At 42.7% G+C, this 26,061-nt stretch overlaps 1 protein-coding gene across 2 annotated transcripts; it reads right to left on the bottom strand.

Moving 5' to 3' along the window:
* Window positions 1-763: 763 nt before the first annotated feature.
* Window positions 764-24,322, bottom strand: mmp11b (matrix metallopeptidase 11b). Of its 2 annotated transcripts, none has more exons than XM_042080181.1 (8): window positions 24,128-24,322; window positions 13,737-14,035; window positions 10,279-10,422; window positions 7,663-7,796; window positions 6,064-6,290; window positions 4,741-4,945; window positions 3,024-3,284; window positions 764-2,579 (listed from the first exon to the last, which is right to left on the bottom strand). In XM_042080181.1, exons 1-8 carry the CDS (start codon window positions 24,239-24,241, stop codon window positions 2,452-2,454), a joined length of 1,512 nt encoding a protein of 503 aa, XP_041936115.1. In that variant the 5' UTR covers window positions 24,242-24,322; the 3' UTR covers window positions 764-2,451. The 2 variants fall into 2 exon arrangements, with proteins under 2 accessions (XP_041936115.1, XP_041936116.1); XM_042080182.1 differs by lacking the exon at window positions 24,128-24,322 and adding an exon at window positions 16,160-16,250.
* Between the last annotated feature and the right edge of the window lie 1,739 nt (window positions 24,323-26,061).

Below are 26,061 nucleotides of genomic sequence, written 5' to 3' on the forward strand. Positions count from 1 at the left end.
ATGTGGCTCCTCTGACCAGCTCCTTCCCACATGAAAGAATGTGGGTTTCTATTAAAACACACCAAAGGGTGGATTTGTCATTTAAAGCACATCAAACAGGAAAAGGGGAAGCTGCCCTTAATTTCCTGTGTACATTAAGTCTCCTTTTCACTATCTAATAGAGGTAAATGCATTTACAAGTTGTTGAATTACGGTGTTTGATAAAGCCTTATGTTTCCCATCTTCCTGTGCTGAACTGGATTAAAACGTTCATGATGAAAGCCATGCACAGCAAACCAGTGTTGTGTACTGTTTTTAAATGTTTCCTAGTGTTTAATTTAATGCAGTGGGCCTTGGGCATGCCTACAATTCTGTAGTTGTATAATCTATTTAACAAACCTTTTGTTCAGTCCTTCAAATAAACATACATACATTTTTAAATGTCTTACAAAGGCCTGACGTCTGCACAAGTTAAACGAAAACATGCCATGTGGAGCTCGCCATAAAGAAGGGGATGAGGCAACTAATCAGAACATGGTGTCTCCGACAAAGAAAACCCCAGTCGCAGTCCTATAACAGACTGATACCCATGGTCTTGGAATGCTCTGAGGAGGGTAAACAGCAACAGTTCACAGGAAGGCAACATTCAGCAGGGTTCCTTTCAGAGATAGTAGTGTTTGGCATACCAGAGCAGGGGCCTATCACCTAATTCATTTTCACAAAGAGGTTGACCAACAAATAGAAAAAGTCACGTACAATATGAAAGACTTTTTTTTATTGGAAACAAAATATAATACAGAATTTATACAAATGTATTTACACAGTAAATATGTTACTTAATCATCAAATCGTAATGAGAGGCGTAAAGTTACACATGAAAAGATTCATTGCGATGAATCCAACGCCACTGTAATGAATGCTGTGCAGGCGATGCTCTGCCGACCAAACTAGCAGTGCGGGTGGCAGGTCCCATGGACACAACCCACTGTTGAAGAGGTGAACAAGTCAAAGAAGTGGAAACGGCATCAGTGGCCTGCACTGCACCTTGTGGAACGTAACAGCAAACCGTACGGAGGCAGGAGGCTGGAGCCCAGGCCCACAATTGGGACAGTCCCTCCACCTCTCTATTCATAAGAAACACATGAAAAAGATTTGGATGGGTGTGCATTTGCATTGAACAAGGGGGTTTGAAGGTTTGCCCCAAGGGGGTTTGAAGGTTTGCCCCGTGGCAGTGAAACTTTGGAGGTGCTCCGAGTACCCTCTGTTCCGAGCACAGCATAGGCTGGAACATATGTTTCCAGTAATAGAACGAAAAACATTGAACATTTAAAACATAAATTCACTACATGTCTCATGCATGCCTTTTCTCTGTGTAGGACGGAGCACCAGTTGAGCTTCAGGCCATGTACTGATCATAACTAGGCGTGTGTGCTGTCCCACCAGAGGTGAATGTAATGGCTGAGGTACAAAGCAACCTTCCCTGTCAAACGTAGCACCAATATGTATAAAACAACAACAACAACAACGGCAACGACAACAAAAGTAAGCCATATAACAAGGTCATCAAAGCAATATTCAGTGAATACGTAATATGCATATGTCATATGCTTTCCCTGAGAGGGCGACATCTGAGTGGAAGACATATAACCTGCACTCTAGGAGAACAGAAGGTGCTCTGTAGAACTTTTTCCAACCAGGAGTGAAAACAACAAAGGTTCTGCTCAAAACATATCAAGGTGTAAAGGTGTTAATCTTTGGGATTCTTAGTCTTGACAAAACCCATAAGGTTCAAGACACAGCATTTTGAAAGTTCTCGGCAGGATCCCCTGTCCATATAAATATAGAAAAGAATGCACACCCTCCGAGGTGCTGGCAAGGGAAAATAAACTAAGAAAAACTTGGGCGCCGCACACTCTGTCTCTTAATTCTTTTATTCCAACGTTGGAATAAAAGAATTAAGAGATAGAGTGTGCAGCGACCAAGTTTTTCTTAGGATCCCCTGTCCAAACAAACCAATGAACCTTTCTATTCCAAGAGTGTGGAGCTGAAGGCCAACATTACAGCCTACGGGTCCTACCAGTTACATTAGCATAACATGCGATGCATAAACTGTAGCAACTGATGTTGTTACATATACTTGAACACATATAAAGGCTCAGTGAGCATAAAATGAAATCGCCAAACTAAAAAAAGTTCTTCACTCTACTCCAAAGATGTTAATACCTGCATATGCAATCAGTGCCATGTGTTGTATAATCAGTGCCAGGCTTGTAATGAATGAAGGTTCTGTGGTTTGTGGCTAGGTCAGATTGAATTATTTGAAGTGTCAATAACAACATTAATATTGTGCTGAACTCAGGGGGAGGGAAACCTGTCATTGTCTGCAAGAACAAACATGGAATGTTGGAACGCCAAGAGGCTTCTGCTTGTGGTCCAAAGTTCTCCTTTATAGGTATTCATCCTCCTTCACAACTAATGATACAATGACATAGGGCAGTCAAAGAAATCCATGCCGACGTAGCGTGGGTAGCCCTCCAGAGCCCGCACTTCCACTGGGTCAAACTTCCAGTACCTCTTTCCACTTAGGAAGTGTGCGTAACCTGTTGGGAGATTGAACACACACACACACACACACACACACACACACACACACACACACACACACACACACACACACACACACACACAGTACATTCTAATGAGCATGCATGTACATGCTGAATAGCTGCAGCTTAGCCAGAGAGGTACGTCACAAGGAATGTTCAACTGGATAATACAGCATATGCTACACCAGATACACAGGGCAGGGCATGCCATTTCAGACTCTGTCTCCCTCTCTGTGAATACAAAGTGTAATGTGCATCTGTGTACGGTACATCTATTCCCATGCTCTAAATAATGGCATTTGACATTCAAATACACTATGAAAGATGTGTATGTTAAATAAATACAGGAACTATATCAAGCATGACGTACAAACATAAATGTTGCCTCTGCACCTATCTGTGTTTTGTTGCACCAATATCCCAAACCACCCGCCTCACCGAATTTGTCCTGAAAAGCAGCATCGATTTGGGTGGGTACCCCTCTCCAGTCGTGCATGTTCCTGGGGTGGGTCGAGTCAACGCGGTTCTCCTGTAGGTTGAAGCGCCAGTAGTTCCCATCCTTGAAGAAGAAGGTCTTCTGGGCCTTGTCCTCCCCCCACATCAGGGCGGCCTGGATGTCCGATACGGGGAGCCCCAGGTGGTGGACCGAGTCAGGCCCGGTGATCTGACGCTCCCCATCAAACACCCAGTAACTTTTACCTGTGGGGCATGTACAGGTGTGTTACTGTCGCTCTGTCTGTCTGTCTGTCTATCTGTGTGTCTGTCTGTCTCCAAATATTACCTGGAAGGGGTCCATCATGTGCACTTTAATGACATTGTGTTATAAAGAAAATATTTTCATCGGTATCCAAGACAACCATCATCGGTATCCAAGACTGACATTCAGCACCAAGACTACCAAAAGTACCAACCATCATCAGCTACCAAGACTGACAAACATTCAGAACCCTTCTGGTGTATGAGTGCTGAGATACAGTAAAGAGTACATACAGGTTTTTGTAAACATCTGTAAACATCCCCTATGATAAATATGGCAATATATGATACACATAAAGTTTTCATAAACTGTTTGGGACAATAATGAATGAATCTGATGTAAGAGTTTAGACATTATGATAGTACAGTAGGTGCTTGCTTGTTATATTCTGAAGATCAACTGTATTTGAACAGCTCAACAACCTTTTTTTTGAGTTTGTATTGTATTCAGACCCTTGCAAGCACGCACAGGGGCCACAATGAGATACAGCAAGTTGTAACAAATGAGGTGAGAGGGAAAGCCAGACCACAACAAAAGCAGTTGAAAAATGATGGAGTTTCCCTGGCCTTACCAGTAATCTAGCAATCTTCAATGAACAAGGTTCAAAGACTGAGTCGGCACAAACTCAAAGGCAAAGCCATCAGAAAATATTTGGTAACATTGTTAGTTGTAAAGCTAGTTGTGCATGTATATCTAACAATATTACCACAGTGAAAAATAGGCCATCGCACCGGAGTTCACGGGACAGCACAGTAAGGGTAATGCTGACTAAGAGCTCTTTATGAGCCATACAGCAGGGCTTTGTGTCCAAATCATCTAAACTACAGAACTGACTCATGTATGACTTCAGTCCTGCAGCTTTCATCCCCTTTCTTCAGATGTGCAACTCAACAGCTGCGTGACAGTCTGGCAGCAGACTTATTCATGTCCACCTGGCACTTGCTCCTGCTTTAGAGAGAGGCTGGGGGAACTGGCCCACCCAAAGACCATGTTGGTGGGAGGTTTAGGCATTACAGCCCCATAAAGTCTGTAAACATTAAAGTCACGGGGGCTAATATGTTACTGACCAGTATAAACACATATACATACCCTTACATGTAAGTGAACAGCATCAACAGGAGCCGTGTTTTCTTTATCTTCTTTCAATAAAGAGAATTAAATCATGGACTTTAACATTAAGTCCACAACTGATGTTGCCTGTTCCTGTTTGTTTGAGCTCAGAGTGTGTGGAGGACAAAATGTGCTGACGGAAAATACCAGAGACCCCAAAACAACAAACAATCGTATGCAGCCCTGAAGAGCACTTGTGATCACAACGCGTCGTGAAGCCCAACACTTCCCCCTTGTAAGTCTGTCCGGCTTTCGCTCCCTGGTTATGAATGAGGTCTGTCAACCCACCTTGGAAGAACCAGATGTTCCCAGTCTTGTCCTCGAAGGTGGCGTCGATGTTGTCCGGGATTCCTTTCCAATGGCGGGAGGCCAGAGCCGGGTAGCCGGGCTGCAGGTGCCCGTCACGGATGCGCCACACGTAGCGGGACTTGAAGAAGAAGAGCTCCCCTCGGATCACGGACACTGCGTCAAAGCTTGTCTGACAGGCGTCAGGCTGAGGAGAGAGGACATGGAGAAGGGTTAGGAGAAGCGAGGAAGAGAGAAGGGAGACAGAGAAAGAAGAGAGGGGGGAAGAAATGAGAGGACAGAGAAATAAGGAGAAGGAGAGGAAAGGGTTAAGAGAAGATAGTGTTGGGACAGAGACAAAAGGAGGAGAGGAAAGGATGTGAAAATAAGGATAACAGGAAGTCAGTAAGAAAGCATGCCTGGGAGTTATCTTCTGAGATGACATTCCAAACCAAATTTGTGCTTGTCTAGCGTGTCTGTGAGGAGTTTGCTTTGGCTAGACATACTGCATTTATCCCAAAGCCTCCTGACATAGTTCAACGGACCCCTGTATCTCTTATCGCCATCCATAATGGTGCTAAAAAAGGACATCATCTACAAATGATCTACGAAAGCCGAAGCTTTGTCTCAGAATCCTTAAAGAAAAGCTGCTTGTGGAAGAGAGGCTTCTGGAGATTTTAATGATGCTGATGACACTGACTCTAAGACCACGTCCACACAAACCCGACGGGTATATTTTTTCTTACCGCTTTGCTTTTGAAATGCTTTTAGGTTTTGCATTAGGTCTGATATAGAGCAAGTTACACTGGAGAAATGAACAGGTGTTAGTCATAGGTTGTAGTAGTAAGCTAATGTTTAACTAAGTTAAGCTAATGGTGTGCTTCTAACTTAGCCACAAAAGGCTGATACCGCGTGCACAGAAATCTTGAAAAGTAAAACATTTTAATATGACAAACAAATGCTTTGGCTTGTTCTGACAAACAGAGTGACAGGTCGAGTGCAGTGGCTGGGTTTAGGGGTGGGGCTATGGCATCATCAAAAATGGCTTTGCTGTCCACACAGCAAAAGTTAACCGGCGTTTAAAAAAAAACACACTCTGGAACCCGGTTTCAAAAAAGATTGTTTACAGCGTCCTAAAACGCAGGGATCGTGTGGACGCAAGGCCTAACTCATAAAAAAACTTTACCGGTAGACGGGCCTAAAACCTTTCACAAAGTGCCCAAGATATAGTTGTTGTCCATATTTCCATATACTCATAGGAAGCAATAGGCTGCCTAAGGCTGAGTTGTTAAACTACTACGACTCCTGATGAGCATCGTGACTCACCACAGCAGGCTCGATCTCATTGGTCTCTGTGCTGACCGGGGGCGGCGTCCTTTCTGGAGAGCCGCGGGCGCCGTAGAGGTACTGGATGCCACGCTTGTCGTCCTCGCTGAGACGCAGCGGGTAGGAGAAGCTGTAGAAGGGGGACATGATGGAGCCAGGGACCAGCGAGTGCTGCAGGCCTAGGACGTGACCCAGCTCATGGGCCGCCACCTGCAGCAGGTCAGTGCCTAGGGAGAAGAACAGGGTGGACATCAGGGGCTATAGAGGAGGCAGGACAGAGTGGACATCAGGGGCTATAGAGGAGGCAGGACAGGGTGGATATCTGCTATAGAGGAGGCAGGACAGGGTGAACATCTGCTATAGAAGAGGCAGGACAGGGTGGACATCTGCTATAGAGGAGGAGAACAGGGTGGACATCAGGGGCTATGGAGGAGGCAGGACAGAGTGGACATCAGGGGCTATCAGCTATGGAGGAAGTCAGGGTGGACATCTGCTATAGAGGAGGCAGGACAGGGTGGACATCTGCTATAGAGGAGGCAGGACAGGGTGGATATCTGCTATAGAGGAGGCAGGACAGGGTGGACATCTGCTATAGAGGAGGCAAGACAGGGTGGATATCTGCTATAGAGGAGGCAAGACTGGGTGGACATCAGGGGTGCAAGCTTAATGTAGCAGTATATGAGCCGCAAAGTAAAATAAAAAGTAAAATATGCTTATTTTTGTTCACAATATCAATACATTCAACATAATATAAGGTCAATAAATACCATGGTGGTAGTGTAGTGGTTAAGGAGCTGGACTAGCATGCAGTAGCCTGAAAGTTGTGGATTCAATTCCTGGCTTCTACCGCTGTGCCCTTGAGCAAGGCACTTTATCCTCACGTTGCCCCTGGGACAATGTAATCCCTTGTAATATAGTTGACATATGTAAGTCACTTGGACAACAGTGTCTACTAAATGAATAAATGTAATACCAATAAACCAAAGTAAAAGATATTTTGCATATTTCGACATAAACAAAGCAATACATGACTAAAACATTGCTTAAAATATATTGCATAATTGGCCTAGGCCTATATATTGCATAATTCTGAAAAGGGCTATTTACAAAGCAAAGGAACTCATCATAAATTATATATTTATTTACTTTTTTTTTTTAAATATATTTTGCATTTTCTTTTTCCTTGTTTTTCAGGCTATTGAAACTGTTGGAAAGAGCCTGTGACTCATCCAGTCTCACCCCAGTCTGCGAGAGGCGACTCCTGAATATTTCAAAGTTTAGAATCTAACGAGGTGTTAATCTGTCTTGCTGTTGTGAGATCAAAAGCCTGAGATAATTAACTCGTCTCGGGACACTTCACTGGTTTCACTCTGGATCTCAGGCTACTGCTCCATTATCTCCAGCTATTCAGACCAGTCAGTCTCCACCAGATACTTCACAGCAGTTGAGAGATTCTGTTTTCAGCAGCTGCATCTTCTCAAAAAACACTCTCATCCACATTCATGAGGGAAACCCGAACGTGTACCCTACACCCTTCACACATGCAAATATTTATATTTGGCATTGGCAACCCTTGGCAACACTCTCCCATAAACTCACCCATATTATTACCCACAGTCCAGGTTTCATCATAGTCAAAGTGAATGTCCCCCTCCCGGTGCGTTCTGGGGAAAAACGCGTGAGCCAGAATGCCCCCAGGGCCATCAAAGGGTAGATTATCGCCATGCCAGTACCTGTTCACAAAGACAAGGGCTCAGACAACCACAACCACAACCACAACCAGCCCACATCAGCACTTCTTTCATTAGGCAGAAAAGTAGACATGCTTTCTTTTGGCAAACAACAATTATTCAACTCTTAAATCATAAATATTCAGCATTGTTAACATTCAGGCATGGAAGGCTGAGGCTACCCTGATCAAACAAATGCTTCTGAGATCTCTTGATGTCTGGCAACAGACAAATGGAATTTTGAGGCCAGCTGATGGTTGGCATCATGGTAGTATTCAGCCTTCCATGCCTGAATGTTAACAAGGCTGAATACTACCATGATGCCAACCATCAGCTGGCCCCAAAATTCCATTTGTCTGTTGCCAGACATCAAGAGATCTCAGAAGCAGACTTGATTGGTCCTTTTTGTAAAAACGCCAGCCAAAATGTCTGATGATTGTTCAATCTGAAGTTATGGAAAGTTCCTGTATTGAGTTTCACAGGGGTTAGATTACGCCTCTACAGAGTGCAGTTAGAGAGATAGGGAACGAGCCAAATTGAATAACTGGAAACACATCTGCATAGAGGAGAAACTAGGGCAACCCAAAGCATGCACAAAAGACGGGTTATACAGGGGCAGACTGTTGTAGTGGGACAAATCAGATTAGTTTCCTAAGTCCCTTCATAAAGCACTAGGAAAACACTGCATGGCTTTCATTAGCTTATTTCTTCTAATCTACTGTTTAAGAAATAAGTCATCATTGGAGACGCAGATGTTTTATGTGTGCTGACACTAAACTGAAAAATATGTCCACAGTGCTGCTTTTGGGTGCACACTGTAAATGTCCTGTTTGGCATCTAACACCAATATACACAAACAGCTTATTTCCTTTCAATCTACTCCAAACATACCAAAAGAAATGGGGTTTTTTCCAGACTTTTCTGACTTTTCCCTGGTCTAAGATGATTCTATAGTTTGGGTGACCTTAGCTGCATGCACAGTTGAGATGGAGAGCAACATTACAGCTGTGGAAAAGAACAAACAGCTGGAGGGACATAAGCTTCACAACAGGCTTCATAGACCACTCAGGTGGTCAAATCACTCTAATGGTAAGGTATTTGAGGTTGAATTTCCCAACAGTGCAGCTGTGAAGGGTGCCTTGTGCTTCAAATACAAATACTCTGACTTTATAATCCTATTACAAAGACAAAGCAGGAATCAATGTGAAAAAGGCATTTTACAAGAAGGAAATTTAAGACACTTGTGTTTCTGCAAAAATGGGGGGTCCAGGGGAGCAAAAATGTGCCTCAGGGGCCAAGTCTTGCCATTAAATTGCAGCAGCGAAACGAGTCCAGCTTTTCAAGCACTGCTTTGAAACATTCAAGTCATTAACAAAAGAAGGGGAAAATCTGTCGGATTACTGAACAGAGTGCCGGCTGTTTATCAAATGGTGGGAGGTGGAACGACTGCACCTGACAGGTGGGCCGAATGATCACCTTTCTCTCTAGATTCTGACACAGTCCTCTCTGAATGGGTCACGCCGCGGTTGTATACTTGGCGCAGGTGGAACGACTGCACCTGACAGGTGGGCTGAATGATCACCTTTCTCTCTATGTTCTGACACAGTCCTCTCTGAGAGGGTCATGCTGCGGTTGTATACCTGGCGCAGGTGAGAGGGAGCAGGGCTGAACAGAGCGACACTTCACTCAGCACTGCAGATCACAGCCACTAATCCATCTATGACATCCACTCATGATCCACAACCAACACACCCACACGGTCGGACGCCCCTCCATTCTCCTTGTTGCACGGAAAAAGCCCCTCTTGTCTTTGTGCAGCGGGCTGAGAACATTCCCGCTCAGTGTCAACACGAGCAGATGGTGGTGATAAGGCCTATCTCAAAGGAACGACACCAATGGATGGACGCTCAAGGTGTCAGATATGCTGACATCCATTTGTATTTGAGGTGGAGCGGGGCGTGATCTGACAGATGTTTGTCTGGGGGACGATCCAAGCAATGGCACATAACGCTCCACTGGCTCTCGAAAGCTTTACCTGAGCCTAAATAGGACGTCATGAAAGGGTAAATAGGGCATCAACAAAGGGTAAATAGGGCATCAACAAAGGGTAAATAGGGACACAGTAGTGCTGAGCATTAAGAAAGGGGAAAAGGATTAGAAACAGAGATCTGTTGATCATTGATATGTATCATACTATTATACCCATTGATATGTATCATACTATTATACCCATTGATATGTATCATACTATTATACCCATTGATATGTATCATACTATTATACCCATTGATATGTATCATACTATTATACCCATTGATAAATAAGGGGGTATTAGAATAAGATCAGAGTACTTTATTGATATTTTTGGGTAGTGATACAGAAAGGGAGAGGAGGAGAAAGAAGGAAAGAAGACAAGAAAAGAAAAAGAAAAAAGAAAAGGGGAAAAAGCAGAAGCCAAAGGGTGGAAAGAAAGGTGTGACTCTACCTGGTGAAGTCGATGACGATGTCGGCCCGGCCACTGGGGACCTCCGTGAAGGTGAGGGGTGTGACATCACTCCAGACCTTCAGTGCTTCCTGCAGCACCAGGCGAACCTGCTCCTTATTCATCTGCCATGGCATGCGCATGATCCTGTCACACACACACACACACACACACACACACACACACACACACACACACACACATACAGAGAATCACATACATACACACACATACACACACACAGACTCACACACAGACACAGAAACACACAGACACACGCACACACACACACACACACACACACACACACAGGAGGTATGAGACCACCTATGCACAATTCTCAGCACATCCAATGCATAATCCTCACAGTGTGTACTCTTATGAAATATGGATACAGCACCGAATAATCCAGGAGAGGCCTCGCCATGACACAGAGGAGCCACAGGGAAGTGGATTCACCTCTGCAATTTCCATGAACAAAACATGCACCACACACAGAATGCCTAATAGCAGACAGTGTGGGCTCACATTCTCATTGGGGACTCATTAGGGGTTGGAGGTTATAGTCTAAGCCTTTGGCTCCGTCTTGTCTAAATAAATGAAAAAGAGAGTGCGTAGGTGGAAGCTCTCTTTATATATCTGTCTGTAATGCGGCATAAAAGAGCGTAAACCGGGTCAATAATAGCATAGCAATAATTGGCATGCATATCAACCACATAAAGAACCCTCAAACAAACAAGACTGCTACCACAGCACAAGGACACATCACACACCGCTAAAGTGATGACACAGTGGAAAACTTCCATATTTCCCACGAGGCAAGTTTTATTCTTCAAGATGCTTTGGATAAAGGACTGATCTAAATGGGTGAATTCAACTGTGTGTCCCCTTCAAGCATTTCTTGAATTTCCCCTTGGGGATCAATAAAGTATGTATGTATGTATGTATGTATCTATCTATCTATCTATCTATCTATCTATATATCTATCACATGTGACACTTGATACATTAACAAGATTAACATATTTGTGTGGTGTGCACAACACCTTCAAATTCAGCACTCTGTGAATTTAACCTAAAGTTGACATTGAATGGATGAACAGAGTATTTGACATTGTTCTCTGGTGCTAACATACAGTATAAGGTATGTCATTGTTTCTGGTGCTAACATACAGTACAGTATAATGTATATCATTAAGGTATATCATTTTGATCTGTCACCTTGAATACCCTTACCAAAAAAAGTATATTCAAATTCCTTTTATTAAGTAAACTTTAAGTGCAGTTGAAATATAATTCCCAAGTTTACTTTATGTAGGTTTACTAGTATAAATGTACTTGTGGTATACCTGTAAATGTACTATTTCAAGTACATTTACACTAGCATTTTTTTTATTATACTTATTACTGCACTTACGTTTACTTATATTTATTTATTTTATATTTTTATTTTACTTAGTAAAACATGTAAGTAAATATACTTATAAATAGACATTTCTGTCAGTACTGTATAAGCCAAGTATACTTAAGTATAAATCAATTTAGTATTTCTCTGATCAGTACACAAGAAGTAAACTATACACTTTTAAAATAAGTATACCAACAGTATACTTCCATGAACCTCTTTTTGGTAAGGGTACTCAATGGCACTCAATGGCAATTTTCCCATCTATGGATCTAGAGTTCATTGTCCCATGGTATCTTGAACCTTTGGATGAGCGTGCCTGGGCTCGCCAGTGACTAGCGACCATCGCTGCAAGCCCTAACCCAAACCCTAAACTGGGAGTGTGCAGACCCTGATTACGGCCTGAGTCATCCATACCCCTGGGAGGCTGGGACGCTCGCGCCACCACGGCCCATCATTAGTCCCCGAGAAATCACAGAGCAGAGGGACACGCTCGGGCGGCATAAACGACCGATTAGCATGAGGCACTAGCTGCTGAGCAAAGATTCTAGAACAGAGCTTTTTGTTGCTGAGCCTCTGTCTGCACACTTATGCGAGAGAATGGCAGCGGCACACCTGATTGTTGGATTTCTGCTCGAAGCCGGGACGGGTCAAACGCGGGGGTTAAAAATGCGATGAGGTTGCAGAGCCCTGCTGAAGCACAAAGCTGTGAGGCAGTTAACTGGAGCAGAGGGGTAAAGGTTGCACAGGCCAGGGGGGAAAGGCCCCAACTGCCCTAGTGCTCCGGAGAAGGAGAGCAATAAGGGATTTATGAGTTGTGATTTTCTGCGAACAGTGAAACTGGGTGAAGTGGCCATAAATCTACAAGTTTGGTAATTTTGGGGCGGCTCTGAGAAGGGCGCTTCACAATCTGACGCTCCTCCTGCTGAGAGTCGTGCCGTAAAGCAGGACCACGTGGGCCACTCTCCGCCACCACATGCCGGGATGCAGACGTCTGCTCTTTGCAGAAGGTCATGACCCCTGCAACTCCAAATTACAGGGGAGGAGGGAGGGTAATGTCCGGCGTAAAGCCCCTCTGACCGAGAAGGAAGAGGTGATTCAGTCAAAACATACATGGGCAAGCATAAGAGTAGTGGGTGGGGGGGATGGGGGAGCTTGCAGACAGCCGTTCTCGCGAGGTCAACCTGTCAATCTAAAAACTCCTTAAAAAGCAGTAAAATGCCAAGTTGATTTAAGGTAGTCCCTCTTTGTCATTAGTTTGGGGCCCATGGCCCATTCAAATTAGCTCCAGGAAAAGATTAGTAGCAACTCACTGACGGCTTAATATACACATGCAGGGCTTTGAAACACAGCAGTGATGTGTGAAACAAGGCAAGCCTTGCTTGATCATCTTTTGAACATGGGAACATGGGCTTTGAGGATTAGCATAGCACACAGTGTAGTTTTCCGGTGAGCTTACAACCTTCTAATTAGTTGCAAAGCAAATGCTATATTACACGTCTCTGTTACTACAGCCCTTTTATATGCCATTGGCCAGAAGTACAGCTCATCAGAGAGCTGCTTAGCCTGGGTGGTAGAAGTACGGCTCATAAGAGAGCTGCTTTACCTGGGTGGTCTGCATAATTCGATATCAAACAGGAGAGAGAGCTGGAGGGCTGTGAGGGCTTTCACTGTAAGATTGCAAAGCATTCTGGGAAAATTCCTCTGGCGGCGCTCCTTTCTTAGTGGATTTCCTGGAGAGTGTGAACAACGCCCTTGGTGCCTGTCACTCCAGGGAGATCCAGACTCCATTCCCATTACCAGTCTGGTCTCCGTGGAGCCCACACAGACACAAGGGCAGTCTGAGGCTCCATGCAAATGCCCAGTGGCAGGCTTATTACAGCACAGCCACAAAGCTATCAGACAACTATGTTACAACTAAGTCTAAGACTATTGAAATAGCAGATAGCAAAATATTTTTTGTACAACCATTACTACTTAACACTGAGTGATATGTTATGAAAGATCACTACATCATCCATTACCCTATTTTAATAAACAGCCGCCAGTGACTTACTTATAAGTGAGGTCAGTCTTGTCCCATCGCCCTCCGAATAAGACGAACCGCTTGCGCCGGTGATGCACTCCATGGGCTTTTGCTGCTGGGAGATACCCGATCCCTGCACCCCTGGTCTTGCCAGGATAGTCTGGGACTCCACAGCGACGGCGCTTCCACAGGTCTGTGTCATTCCTGGAGACACTGGACTTCCCGTGGCTCCCCTTGATTGCGCCCGATTCGTCCTTCAGAGTGTCCTGGATATGCGGCAGCCTGCTTCTTTTCTTGAGTCCATAATGATGAGATTTCTCAGGCCAAGTCTGCAAACATAAATCAGACCGAATGACCTTTAAGCCAAACAAGCTTTCAAAGGTGACCACTCTACCAAGTCATCCTCATTCAACAGAGAAAAGCTAGTCCCACTCCTGAATGAAAAATATCACAGCAAACAAAATACTCTGTTATCATAAATCAGGGTAAAGTCAACAGGAAAACAGTTTTAACCATTTTAATCCCACTTCCACTTTATGTCATGGGGGAATTTGGAAGGTAGAGAAATGAAGCTTCCGGAAAACACAGAGAGATCTCCCACAGTATTAGCACAGTCAATTTCCTCCACAGAATCTGGAGGAAACGGCTTAGTTAATTGGCTGGGAGAGGCGCAGTCTGCAGCAGACTGAGGGCTTAGTCAGCCTGCCCTTAGCAAAAAGAAGTTTATGGAAGTGTACTGTTGTATACTTATTTTGAACTAAGGATATATATAGCTTACTTTTTGTGTACTTATCAGAGATACACAACATTGATTTATACTTGGCTTATACTGATAAGTATACGTAAGTGTAAGTATATCTAGCCTATACTTGGTACTTATTCTTAAATATACATAATATACTTATACTGATGGAAAAGTGTAAGTATATGTACTTGTACTTTTAGCCAGAGACTTTTAGCCAGAGATTCTCATTTCATTTTGTTTTATTCACTTCGAAGATTCTAATATTTCCCTTCCGGTGAACTTATAGTTTACCAAGGATATACTATCATGAACATGAAAAAGTGGGCTAGAAATATACATCAGCAATGGCTCAGGAGATAGGAGTCATCCAGGAACCAGAAGGTTGTAGGTTTGAGCCCAACTCCTTCTGACAAAACACTTAACCCCAATAGCCTAATGAAAATAAACAAATACAATACTATTCAGTATTATTAACTGAAAAGTAGGTCAATTTAGTCCGAATAAGTATTAAAATAATACATTTACAAGTATACCACACATTTATAGCACATTTATACTAATAAACTTACTACATAAAGTAAACTTGGGAATTACACTTCAACTACACTTATGTTTGCTTGATAAAATTAACTTTAAGTATACTATTTTTTGGTAAGGGTGCCCTTAAATCGCCTGGCCCGTTTGGCTTTATTACAGCTTCCTGCTATGCTTTGCCAGAAGCACCTTGAGGGTCTTTTTCTTGGGCTTGGTGGTGGAACTAGAGAGGTAATGTGGGGAAATGGAATTCAACACGCGCATCAACCCACCCCCCCCCCCCCCCCCTTTTTTTTTTGCCCTTTAAAAATACTTCCGCTGTGCAGGCTTCAAGGTGATTTTAAAACTGTAATTTAAGCTGAAACTTGAGCAGTCATAAAACTGGAGGTACAAGGGTTTGAATTTTTATGACAACAACATACCCGGATATTAGCTCCACTGCCTTTGTCGGTAAAAAAACATTAGCTTGGAGGGAATAATTTTGCATAGCATGCATGGTCCTTACAGAGTGGCTCTACTGTTTATTTCCCTGCACTTCACATAATGGCAAATAGTCAAAGAGGGAGTTGCAAGCACTGCAATGACCACCTTTTCCCATCATGCAACACACCAAAATACAATCCTGCCTCGCAAAAAAAGAAAGGCAGATATCTGAGGGCAAGTTGAGACAGAGACGCATCCTATGTGAAGACACGTTGACACACTGAACTTGATAGCATTGCTTTGCTAAAAGGTAGCCCTCGGGCACGTGAAGAGAAAATGTTTCACTTGTCACACAGGGATTCAGTACTACAGTACTATACTGTACTATATATATATATATATACTATAGTATATATATATTATACAGTACTATATATGGGGACCTTGCCTTGTTTCCAGCTTTGTCTACCCTCCCAATCTCAGCATGCATGCATACAATAGAGTGCTAAGTTCAAACCGTCCATGCTATGCTATAATGAACAAAGCTTATAATAAATAAAGCTTATGCTATCAAGCTAAGATTAATATCCATGGCATATTTCAACACTGTAGCCATTTGAACATTACAACCACTGGATTGTTATGGGCTTGATCTGAAAGGGTGTGGATGCAGAAAGTAAACACAAGGTTATTTGTATTTGTCCTGGGGCTCTGCTGAATAAACGGATAATGTGAATAAATGTGGTATTACCGGTATAATCCAAAAGAAAATGGAGCAGATCTCCATTGTTCTCCTGAAACGACATGCGTTCAGAGTGAACACTCTCTCTTCACCTGCTATGCAGAACCTTTCAGTAATACAAAATAAAATCATTTGTATGGAAAAGCTATGTCAAGTACATATTTGTATTGACTTTTGAACAAATTAATGAGTGAATTAGCTACTCTTCACAATGCTTGTACCATTTCAGACCAGAGAGAGAAGACCGAGATGGGACTGAGTCCGAGTGAGTGAAGTGAAAAGGTCTTTCAACACCAGCGGAGTGTTTGCTGAGGAATCAAATCACCCAGCCCACCTCAGTCGGCCCCATAGCCATGACAGAGCTCCATCTAATGCTCCTAGACAGAAGAAAAACACATGGGTGTCTCAGGTTCAACACAGGTCAGGCCATGAGGTCAAAGCCTTGATCAACAGAACAAACATATCTCCCAAGTTAAAGTAAACAACTTCTCTCATTAAATCCAAACCCAAATTAGATTAGATTAACATGGGGTAACATGTTATGTTTCCAGTTCTCATCACCATATGCTTAAAACCTGTGCAGTCCTAGTACAATAAATATAACTTCTCTATACTAAAATAAATAACCCATACCAAATAACTAGATGTACCGCAGAACAGTACAAAATATGACCGGCGCCCAGTCCAGCACATTTTTTCCACAAAAAGAAATCACGCTGAAAGGCCTATATGATTCTAACTGTCTCACTAAATTGCATTATCCACACTCAATTCTCACTGGTATCTGCTAGACAACAAGTACCAAAACATGATTAGTTCATAGATTTCACATGTAAAATTCATTTTATACAACCCCACCTCCATCTTGCCTGTTCATAATTCTGAGAAATTCTTGATTGTTTGTGTTATGTTTATGTTATGTGTGTGGGTGTGTGTGTGTGTGTGTGAGTGTGTGTGTGTGTGTGTGTGTGTGTGTGTGTGTGTGTGTGTGTGTGCGTGCTTGTGTGTGTGCCTGCGTATGTGCCTGTGCATGCAAGCGTATTATATATGTCTACTGTGTGAGTATGTGTCATACGTATGATTCCTGTGAATGTATGTGTGTGTGTGTGTGTGTATCTGTTTGTGCACATGTGTGCACATGAAATGGGTTAACATGACCCCTGGAGGCAAACATACAGAAAAAAATGGTCATCCTAGGCCCTACAGTTCTCCAGATATTCACAGAGAACTGTGTCTGTCCTACCCTCCTTTCAGGGGGTCCAGTCCAGCGGGGGGGCTACAGATCAAAACGAAAAACGATGGTTCCATGCTATCCATGTGGGGGTACATGCCCACCAAGTTTCGTGTACCCCGGTCTTTCAGTGTCCCGGGAATCATTGACGGAAATTTGGGCATGCGAAAAAGAAAAAAAAAAATTTAAATAAATAAATTTATCGCTGTGCGGCGGTCATAATAAAGGAGACTTGGGCCTGCAGACCTTTAAAGGCCAATGTGGCTCTTTGTCCTTTGGTTTAAGGCACCCCCCTCATTACAGGGTTGCATGCTAGATCCACCACCAACATCCTTGAGTTTCTTGCTGATCCAAAACTAAGCACAAAAGTAGCACCTCCCCCTCTTTACGACTGTCCTTCCTCCCCGCCTCTCAGATGTGAGAAACTATCCTCTTGGAGCCATGAACATTTATCCTGTCTGTTGGATTGGATGTTTTTACCATGGCATGCAATCCCACACTTGAGTCACTGCTGAGACAACAATTTGCAAGGGCAAGTTTGCAGACTAATGTTGGCTAAAACGAGGGGTTAAAGTGGGGGACGGGGACAGGGAGGAATGCAGTTCCGCCACCTCAGATAAATTAATAATAAATATATTCTTTCATACCAACAATATAGCGCAATGATATTGTTAAAATAAATGGTGAGTTAATTTTCCACGTGTCCAGGTGACCAAGAAGCTAGCAATTCTTGTCCAAATAGTATCACAAAGCTACACCACAATACTCAATATGTTGTCCAACGGTGAGTAATTTTTCCCCGTTGTATTTTTTCATGGATTTTAGGATTCCCCCACCTGCCAAATCCCACTTTAACCACTTGCTAAGACAAAGGGACTGGTCTTTGTCCACAGGAGATAAACATAACCATTCACACAGGTTGGCTAAACCCTGAAGTATTCTTTTAAATTTTGTTCTGGATGTCATAAGATACATTATACATTTCATGAAGAACCATCTGGTGCCAATCACCAGTAATTTGCTGATTAATTTTCTTTAGTATATTTATCTTCATTAGACTAGTTTATCTATTTTTTAGAACTTGACTCCTGAGTGTGTGGAATGCTATTTCTTTAAGCCAGATAAGCTATTTCTTTGTGACCAGGCGTCTGTCATCTAATATAACAACAGTCTTCTCTAAAGGTCCAACCAAATTGAAACCTTACTTGAAACCCTTGCTCCATCCTTCACTAGCTCCATACTGCTTTCCAGCCGGGGAAACCCCAGTTTTCATTACGATGCCTTTGTGGGAGCAGGTCTCCTGGGCCACAACAAGCGCCTGCTCTTGGCTGGAGTGAATGACAAACACGTCTGAGCTCTTGGCTCCTTGCCGACCCAGCGGGACTCCAAAGGTTAAGCCCGCTCATGGCGCTGCCTGCCCAGAAGGCCTTCGCTTATGTCACTCATCCCATTAATCTCGCTCAAGCATACCCAATCCCAAAACATAACAGCAACCGTGCACAGGTGTCAGAACAGTCCACCCCCCGACTGCCTTAAGCACATGCAAACACAATCGACCCCCCCCCACACACACACAGACACACACACTAGACCAGACTAGCTGACATGAATGTCCTACACAAGTGTACCACATAGATCTTTCAGACACCAACCCTTTCATTTAGAACTCTTAATAACTCCTGAGTTTTGCAAGTCTTCTGTAGAATGGCGCTTGCCCCTGCACACGAACCCCTTTATCTGCCCAGAGTCATGAGCTGCAGAATCACCTGAGGACAAACAGCCAGAGGAGCTATATAAAGCCCTCAGCAAAGGATACCATGGCAACCTGTTGCAGTCCCAAACGCCTTCTTAACTCTAACCCATAGTTATATACCATGAAACTGTGAATCGACAAAACAAAAAAGATAAGCGATAAGGGCTCTTTCCCAGCCACTCGAGCTGATAAACACTGGCCACACTTATGATAAAGCCTAAACTCGGCAGGGGAAATACGTATTGGGTAAATATTTACGCTCAAAAGCTGGACAGATCCCGAAGGTTGCAAGCGTTGTATACACAAACGAGCTGATTACTCTGAATTGTGAAATTGTTCTGTGGAAAAAGGAAAAGCGCTGAATTGATGGGAGATGATAGCTGGATGCATCAGAGATCCCATTCCTGCTGACCATAGTGGCAATCGTTGAGGTTGCCTTGTGGTTGAAGAAAACTGTGACATTTATATCTCTAATTAGGGAGTTTCTTGTTCCCATGGCCGTGCCTTCAATTCAACTGTAACATCTTAAGAGTGTGGTAGTCACTTGTCAGCAAAACTTCAAAATTACAATGTTGTTGAGAGAGGAGTGTTGATGTCAGCAATTTATTTCTGACAGTACATCTAGACAAGACAGATTATACTATTCAGTCTACTGAGTTTAACCAGCATGAGAAAGATATGCTTGTGACAGCTATTATCAATATCCATCTCTTGTTGACACCTGGGCAAGGTATTTAAAATAAAAGTATCTATTGTGTGATATGAATGGAAGTATCAGACAGTTATCTCAGATAAAAGTGTCCAAAACTAAGCCAGATAAGCTTGATCTCTGCCTAAGTAAGCACTATGCACTTGTTCGCCTTGTTTGTTGTTTCTGAAGCGGGAAGCTATCATCTCTGTGAAAAATGATAGTTTAAGAATGTAAGCTTTCCCTGAGCACAACTCTCTGTAGTGAATTAAAGCGCTCCCTAAGCTACAATTATCCATGCAGGTAACTGCATGTTTGGATATTGCTGATCACCCTGGATATTGCCTCACTTCAGAAAGCTCAACCAAACACTGTTTTCACAGCAGCTCAGGCAAGTCTCTATACAGCATCACAAGTGAATGAATGAAGAAACTAAATATTTGATGTTGATTTTTGATCTTGATGTGCCACTGTTTCTCTGCCCAGTGTTAATAGATACTGTGAAAGAAAAATAATTCTACATTATCAGATTACTATTGTTTGACTGTGTATAGGGTACAACCGGGACTATTGACATGGGGGACAAATGAAACATTCCAGTTTTCTCCGAGTGACAGGCATCATTTGGACAACAAATAGAGCATATTAACCTCCATGCATCAGCCAAATATCTTCCTGTTATGTCCTTTTATCACAGAGTTACAGACGATAAGCGAGTTTTGATGGTCAAAAGTAAACTTCATTAGCAGTACAATTTTTTTTAATTATTAGTGTTTTTCATTTAAAGGTTCGACTTCAGGCTTATTCAGTAGACTATTTAGTGTTCTCCACAATCCCAGACTCTCATATTGCATGCTTGTTTACAAGGAATGTAAAACAGGCTATATGTCTGTAAATATAAGGTGGGATGAACAGCTCCCGTCCAGACCTGGCAGTAAACCCATGTACCGGTAGTCTAAGTAAATGCACAAATATCTGTGTTTATACTATATTTTATGCAGATGAGACATGGAAAAGCAGTTTTAAAAAGATGTAAATATATTTGGGGTTTTCAGGTAGGGGATCGAGTTTTGCCATGTTAACCTATGGAGACTGACGGGCTGTGGGTCATGAAGGGCACTTATTTGGATGTGCAGTGGCCTAACGCACTTATAACATAGTGAAATAGTATTTTGCACTTTAGAAACATGATCTAGCTGTTCTAGCTGAAAAAAATGGCAGAATAATCCATATGTGCATGATATTTCCATAACCGCGATATACACGCTTCATGATGATGGCAATGAGTTGTTAACAGACATTCACTACGAAGTAGTAGCAGCAATCTAAGCTTATCTCGGATTACACTTTTTCATTTCGTATCATTCGTGATATGTTGTCAAATGTTGAAGTTGTGGGAAGTTATGTAGCCCAAACAAGTTTCGAACTGGTCAGGTTTTTAAAGAGAGATTTGAAGTTGATGGCGAGACTCCCAGAAGTCGAATATTCAGCTTTCCCCTTGTTCTGCCTCCCTCTCTGGTGGCTGGTAACTGGTAACTGACTGACCTTTTCCCCCACCACTGACGGACTGAATAACTGTACATATTTGTAATAACTGAAAACAAGATATATTGGATTGATTTAAATTTGAACTTGAATCTTTTGAACTTATTTGATATATGAACTTGTTGAACATTTTGAACCTTTGTATACTTTTTATTCTGTTGTAATATTGTAATATACTGTAGATTATTCAGAAATGTTGGATATGTATAAGGATGCACCCAGGTAGGTTGTAGTTTGATAACTGTGAATATTCATTGCACTGCACTTTTATATTTATTTTATCTCTCATTTTATATGTCTATTATTGATATTTTCTTTTCTTATACAAACCCTTCAGTACATTTACACATTCTCTATTTATCAAATAGATAATAAATTATCTTAATCTCTTACTTTGCATCAACACTACTTCCAGTAGACGATCTTAGAGCTTCTGATTACTGGTCCAGTTATTAATATCATTAGCACTTTAGGCACTGTGTCTATTTATTGAGCCGTGTGCTACATTTACATAGCTTAAACATGTTTCTTTCGTCCCCCATGTCTGTTTCATTCATCCCGGCCAGGAGGAACAAATGAAACAAAACACACATTCGACTTTTCCTTGAATAACTCCTGAACGGTTTTGTTCAGAGCTGAATATGCTATAACTGTGTTTGACAAAGGACAGATGTAGCTTGCTAGTGACAAAATATTAGCTATCAGTATGGTACGATGTCTTTGTAAGTGACGTTTAATTAAAAAGTGTTTCATTCGTCCCGGTTCTCCCCTACTACTGTAATTATCATCTATTCCTTTGATATTTTTTATTTCATGCTCTTGGTAGAGCTCCCTTTACCCTTGGTGTTTATAGGGTAAAGGGTTAATGGCCATTCAAATGTGAGCAGCCAGGCTACATGTGAAATTAACAACTCAACATTCACCTCATATTTCTTCCCTAAACTTCACACTGGCATGTGATCTATCTGGACAGTTTCAGAGGGGACACTTTTTGGCAGAGTTAGTTTAAGCTGTCATGCTGATGTTCTTTAAAAAAAAAAGTTTTTTTTTTTTTTTTTCAAAGAGGCCCATGAACACTGTTGTGGCTATCTTGTTCTTTACCATTTCCTTGTGTCAGCAGATAGGGTGGTTGTTATCCTGCCTCGCTTGCCAGATAACTTGCCCCATCCTGCATAATCCCCCCCTTTTGTGCTTTGTCAACACCAGGGAACAAATTGACTGCTTGCATGACCCATGGGCTTAGACTCACAAACTTCAGAATCAATCTCACGTGAAATCTCCACGAGTGTATTTGTCTGAAGAGGTCTGAGGAGGCACTGGTCGAGGCCTTTTGGTGTACTCCAGCTGGAGCACTGGTCGAGGCTTTTAGGATTTTTTCCTGTGACTACTCAGCACTTCTCAAGGGTGACACTATCCAGCTGTGAGCTATTTCTCATCCCTCCTCTCAAAGAACAGCTCTTTGTTCTTTCTTTGTTCAAATACAGAACATGTGTTTGATACAACCACAGAATGAAATATCACAGATCTTTTAGTGGGCCACATCCAAGGGCTCATGAATGCCTTCTCTCCTCGTCTCATTTTCCTGCTTTTTACACAGAATGTGTACTAACTCACGCTGTTTCACTCACTCTACTTATCAACAGGAAGCTGCAACACTAAACCCAACTCCCCTATACTCCACGCGGTGCACCATCTCTCTCTCTCTCTCGAGCGCCTGATTTGGAGTAATCAGAGAGTCGCGGCCCTCCACTGCTGCTGCTGCTGAGGTGAAGTCGGGGTGAACTAAAAATGAGAAGGCAGAGAGGAAATAGTGCGCTGAGAAACAGCTATATGCTTTTTCCACAGCTTGCACTTAAGGACTTCTTTGTTCTGAGGCGAACATAATGCATCTAAGCACATGGGCTGAGTCGGTTTGAAAGACACAGAAGAGCTGCCACCTGATTTAACAGAAAGAATCGATTTGTTGCCCTGACCTACTGACCTATACCTAGCATGTGCAAAGTTAACAAGCATTACGAGTCCAGAGCCTCAGGACTTCACAGCTGCGTGAGATGCTCAATGGACATCTGCACGATACAAAACCAGATCTCACTCAACATCCTCCTCTGCACCAGTGCAGCTCGATAGACACTTCTAAATTCCACTTTCACGCTGTTATGATTACAGAACACAGCTCTGTCAGGAATCTATATAGACCTTTGTACAGCGCACAACTGTGTGAGCCATTGTCAAAGACATTACATGGTGACACATATTTGTTTCTCACTTTCACTCACATTCAACAAGGACATAAAATAATCTGTAGTTAATCATTTCTGACATGCTGATGTGAGTAAAATGTCTCATATGCTAGATACATACATTTTATTTATTAGTTATGGCAGCTGAGATTTCAAAAGAGAGAGAGAGAGAGCTTTCAGCTCAAAGTAAAAGTGTAATGCATCTGTGCAAGTCCAAGTGTTTTCACATAAGATAATCTGCTCCCTGAGGAGAAATTCCAGAACAAGAGACATGTGTCTAGTCCTAAAGCAACACAACTACTTCTCCGTTCATGCCTTTTAACCATCAACATATTATGCTGCCTCCACAGAAACCTGCCTTATCAGACTGTTACAAAGTGTTTCAGAAGTAAAACAATGAGGTTTTAGCTTACATAATCCTATGAATATAAAAAAATAAATAAACGTGCACTCCTAATCAAAGACGCTTGGGGGGGGGAAGAAGCTATTATCGATGTGTTTAATTCATTGTTTTACTCACCGCCGCTGCTTTGTACCTGTGGCTGATTTTCTTCTCCCCTACCGGAAAGGAATGGACGTGGTACAAGAGCTGCAGCGCCAAAGCGCAGAGGATCATTTGGAGCGCGCGCATCATCCTTTGGCTCGAAGCGGATCCGCACACTAGTACTGCGAGTGAACACCTCGCGGGCCAAATAGAGAGGGCGGAGGGAGAGCCGCGCCGTTTAGACGGTGAGTGACGGGGCGGTGTCTTCAAGGGGATTTTTATACTGCCCGCTTTCTGAGCTCGATATTCAAATCACACGTGTTCACGAGCACCTACGTCATCATGTAGGCTACATTCCCGCGTTAGTATTTGCCTTTGTCCTGCTTTGTGAGCTAGGCCTATACTGTCCGATGTGTGGGGAAATATTGTTTAAAAAAGACAGGTAGCCTAGATCATTAGACCTAATCAGTATGCGTTAGGCCTACATTACATTTGGGTAAAGTCATGACATTTTCATGGTAAAATCATGACATTTTCCAGTCCAGTCACATTTAATACCATATAGGGATTTAATACCATAGTTTAGTTTAATACCATATAGGGATATTTATTGAAATAGTTGAGGTTTACTATTGGAATGGTTGAGGTTTAATACCATATGGGCATATTGAAATGGTTAAGGTTTTGACAACCCAAGTTAGACCTGCCAAAAGATTGGACTGACCTCTCATCTCCACCTGTTCAACAAGTAGTTGAGGCATTTTTGGGCTGTATACTTAAGAGCATGAATGGCATCATTACTGTCATGCTTCATGTAAGGGTAATTACTTGTTTGGGAATGGGTCCGTAAACTAAAGGTCTCAACGGTGTCTGTAGAATCACATATAGTTAAAGCATTCATCATTCTTCTGCTGTGCTGTCAACTACTGTATTGTAAGCAAGGTAGCCTACTACTGCTCTTCACAAAACTGAGCAAGATTCATCAACACCACTGGTTGTGTAATAACTGAGGAAAAAACATTGTTGTTGACATGATTCCGCAAACTATGCCTGCAGACTAAGTCCGCACTGTGTGAAACATGTCTCTTCTCAACGCTGTCAGTGTGGTGCGTTGTGGTTTACTGTCACGCTAGTAATGTCCCGAAGAGCTATAAAGTGTGTTAGTTTGCACTTTTGCAGTGATTGAAATCGCCTTGATAAGCAGAATGTAACCAACCCTACCATATTCCATGTGTTGCTGCAATGAATTAGTCAAGAAATTCAAACCGCCCTATAGTGGGGCACAGTTCACACCATAACAGATGTTTTTGCCTCTATGCACACCCTCAGGCTTCTTTCGTCTCAGGTAAATTGTTCTAATGAGAGCCCTGAGGGCACAAGATGAAATTGTATCCATTTTCTCCCTTCTGGAACCCATGGCAGATCACTAATCATAGAAACTATCTCTGTGTGCGATCTTAACAAAAGATCTCATTTAATTATGGATGGTGTGGATCCAAGACCCAAGAGCTCGATGGTTTATGGCACCATGCTGATGACAGCTCAACCAGAGGAAAGAAAGGAGAGATGCATAGCTTGCCAACTGCTGAAAGCCAAGATACACAGCACATCTAATTGATCTCATATTGCTCTTGGCAAGCTGTAACAGTAAACTGCTAAAGACTTTGTTCTGAGCCCCCCACACAGCGGCCAGCCTCCTCAGCTGACTTGGGGTCGTGTGTTCATCTCAGATTTTTCATGAAAATAGGGAGGAGGAAGTCTGATTCCTGCTGGACCCCCGGACCCACAGATACAGTACAGTGGAGTTGAAACAGAAAGTGATGATGTAACAGAGGTTTGTGTTGTTTTGAGCATGTGAATCTGCTGGGTATCACGACCACATTAACCATCTTTCCACAAACATGACACCTGAATGTCTTGACATTGTTTTTTTTGTTTTTTTTTGGGGGGGGGGGGGGGGTTGGTTAAAA

The sequence above is a fragment of the Alosa sapidissima genome, chromosome 23 (assembly GCF_018492685.1).
Source record: "Alosa sapidissima isolate fAloSap1 chromosome 23, fAloSap1.pri, whole genome shotgun sequence".
NCBI classification, from domain to species: Eukaryota; Metazoa; Chordata; class Actinopteri; order Clupeiformes; family Clupeidae; genus Alosa; species Alosa sapidissima.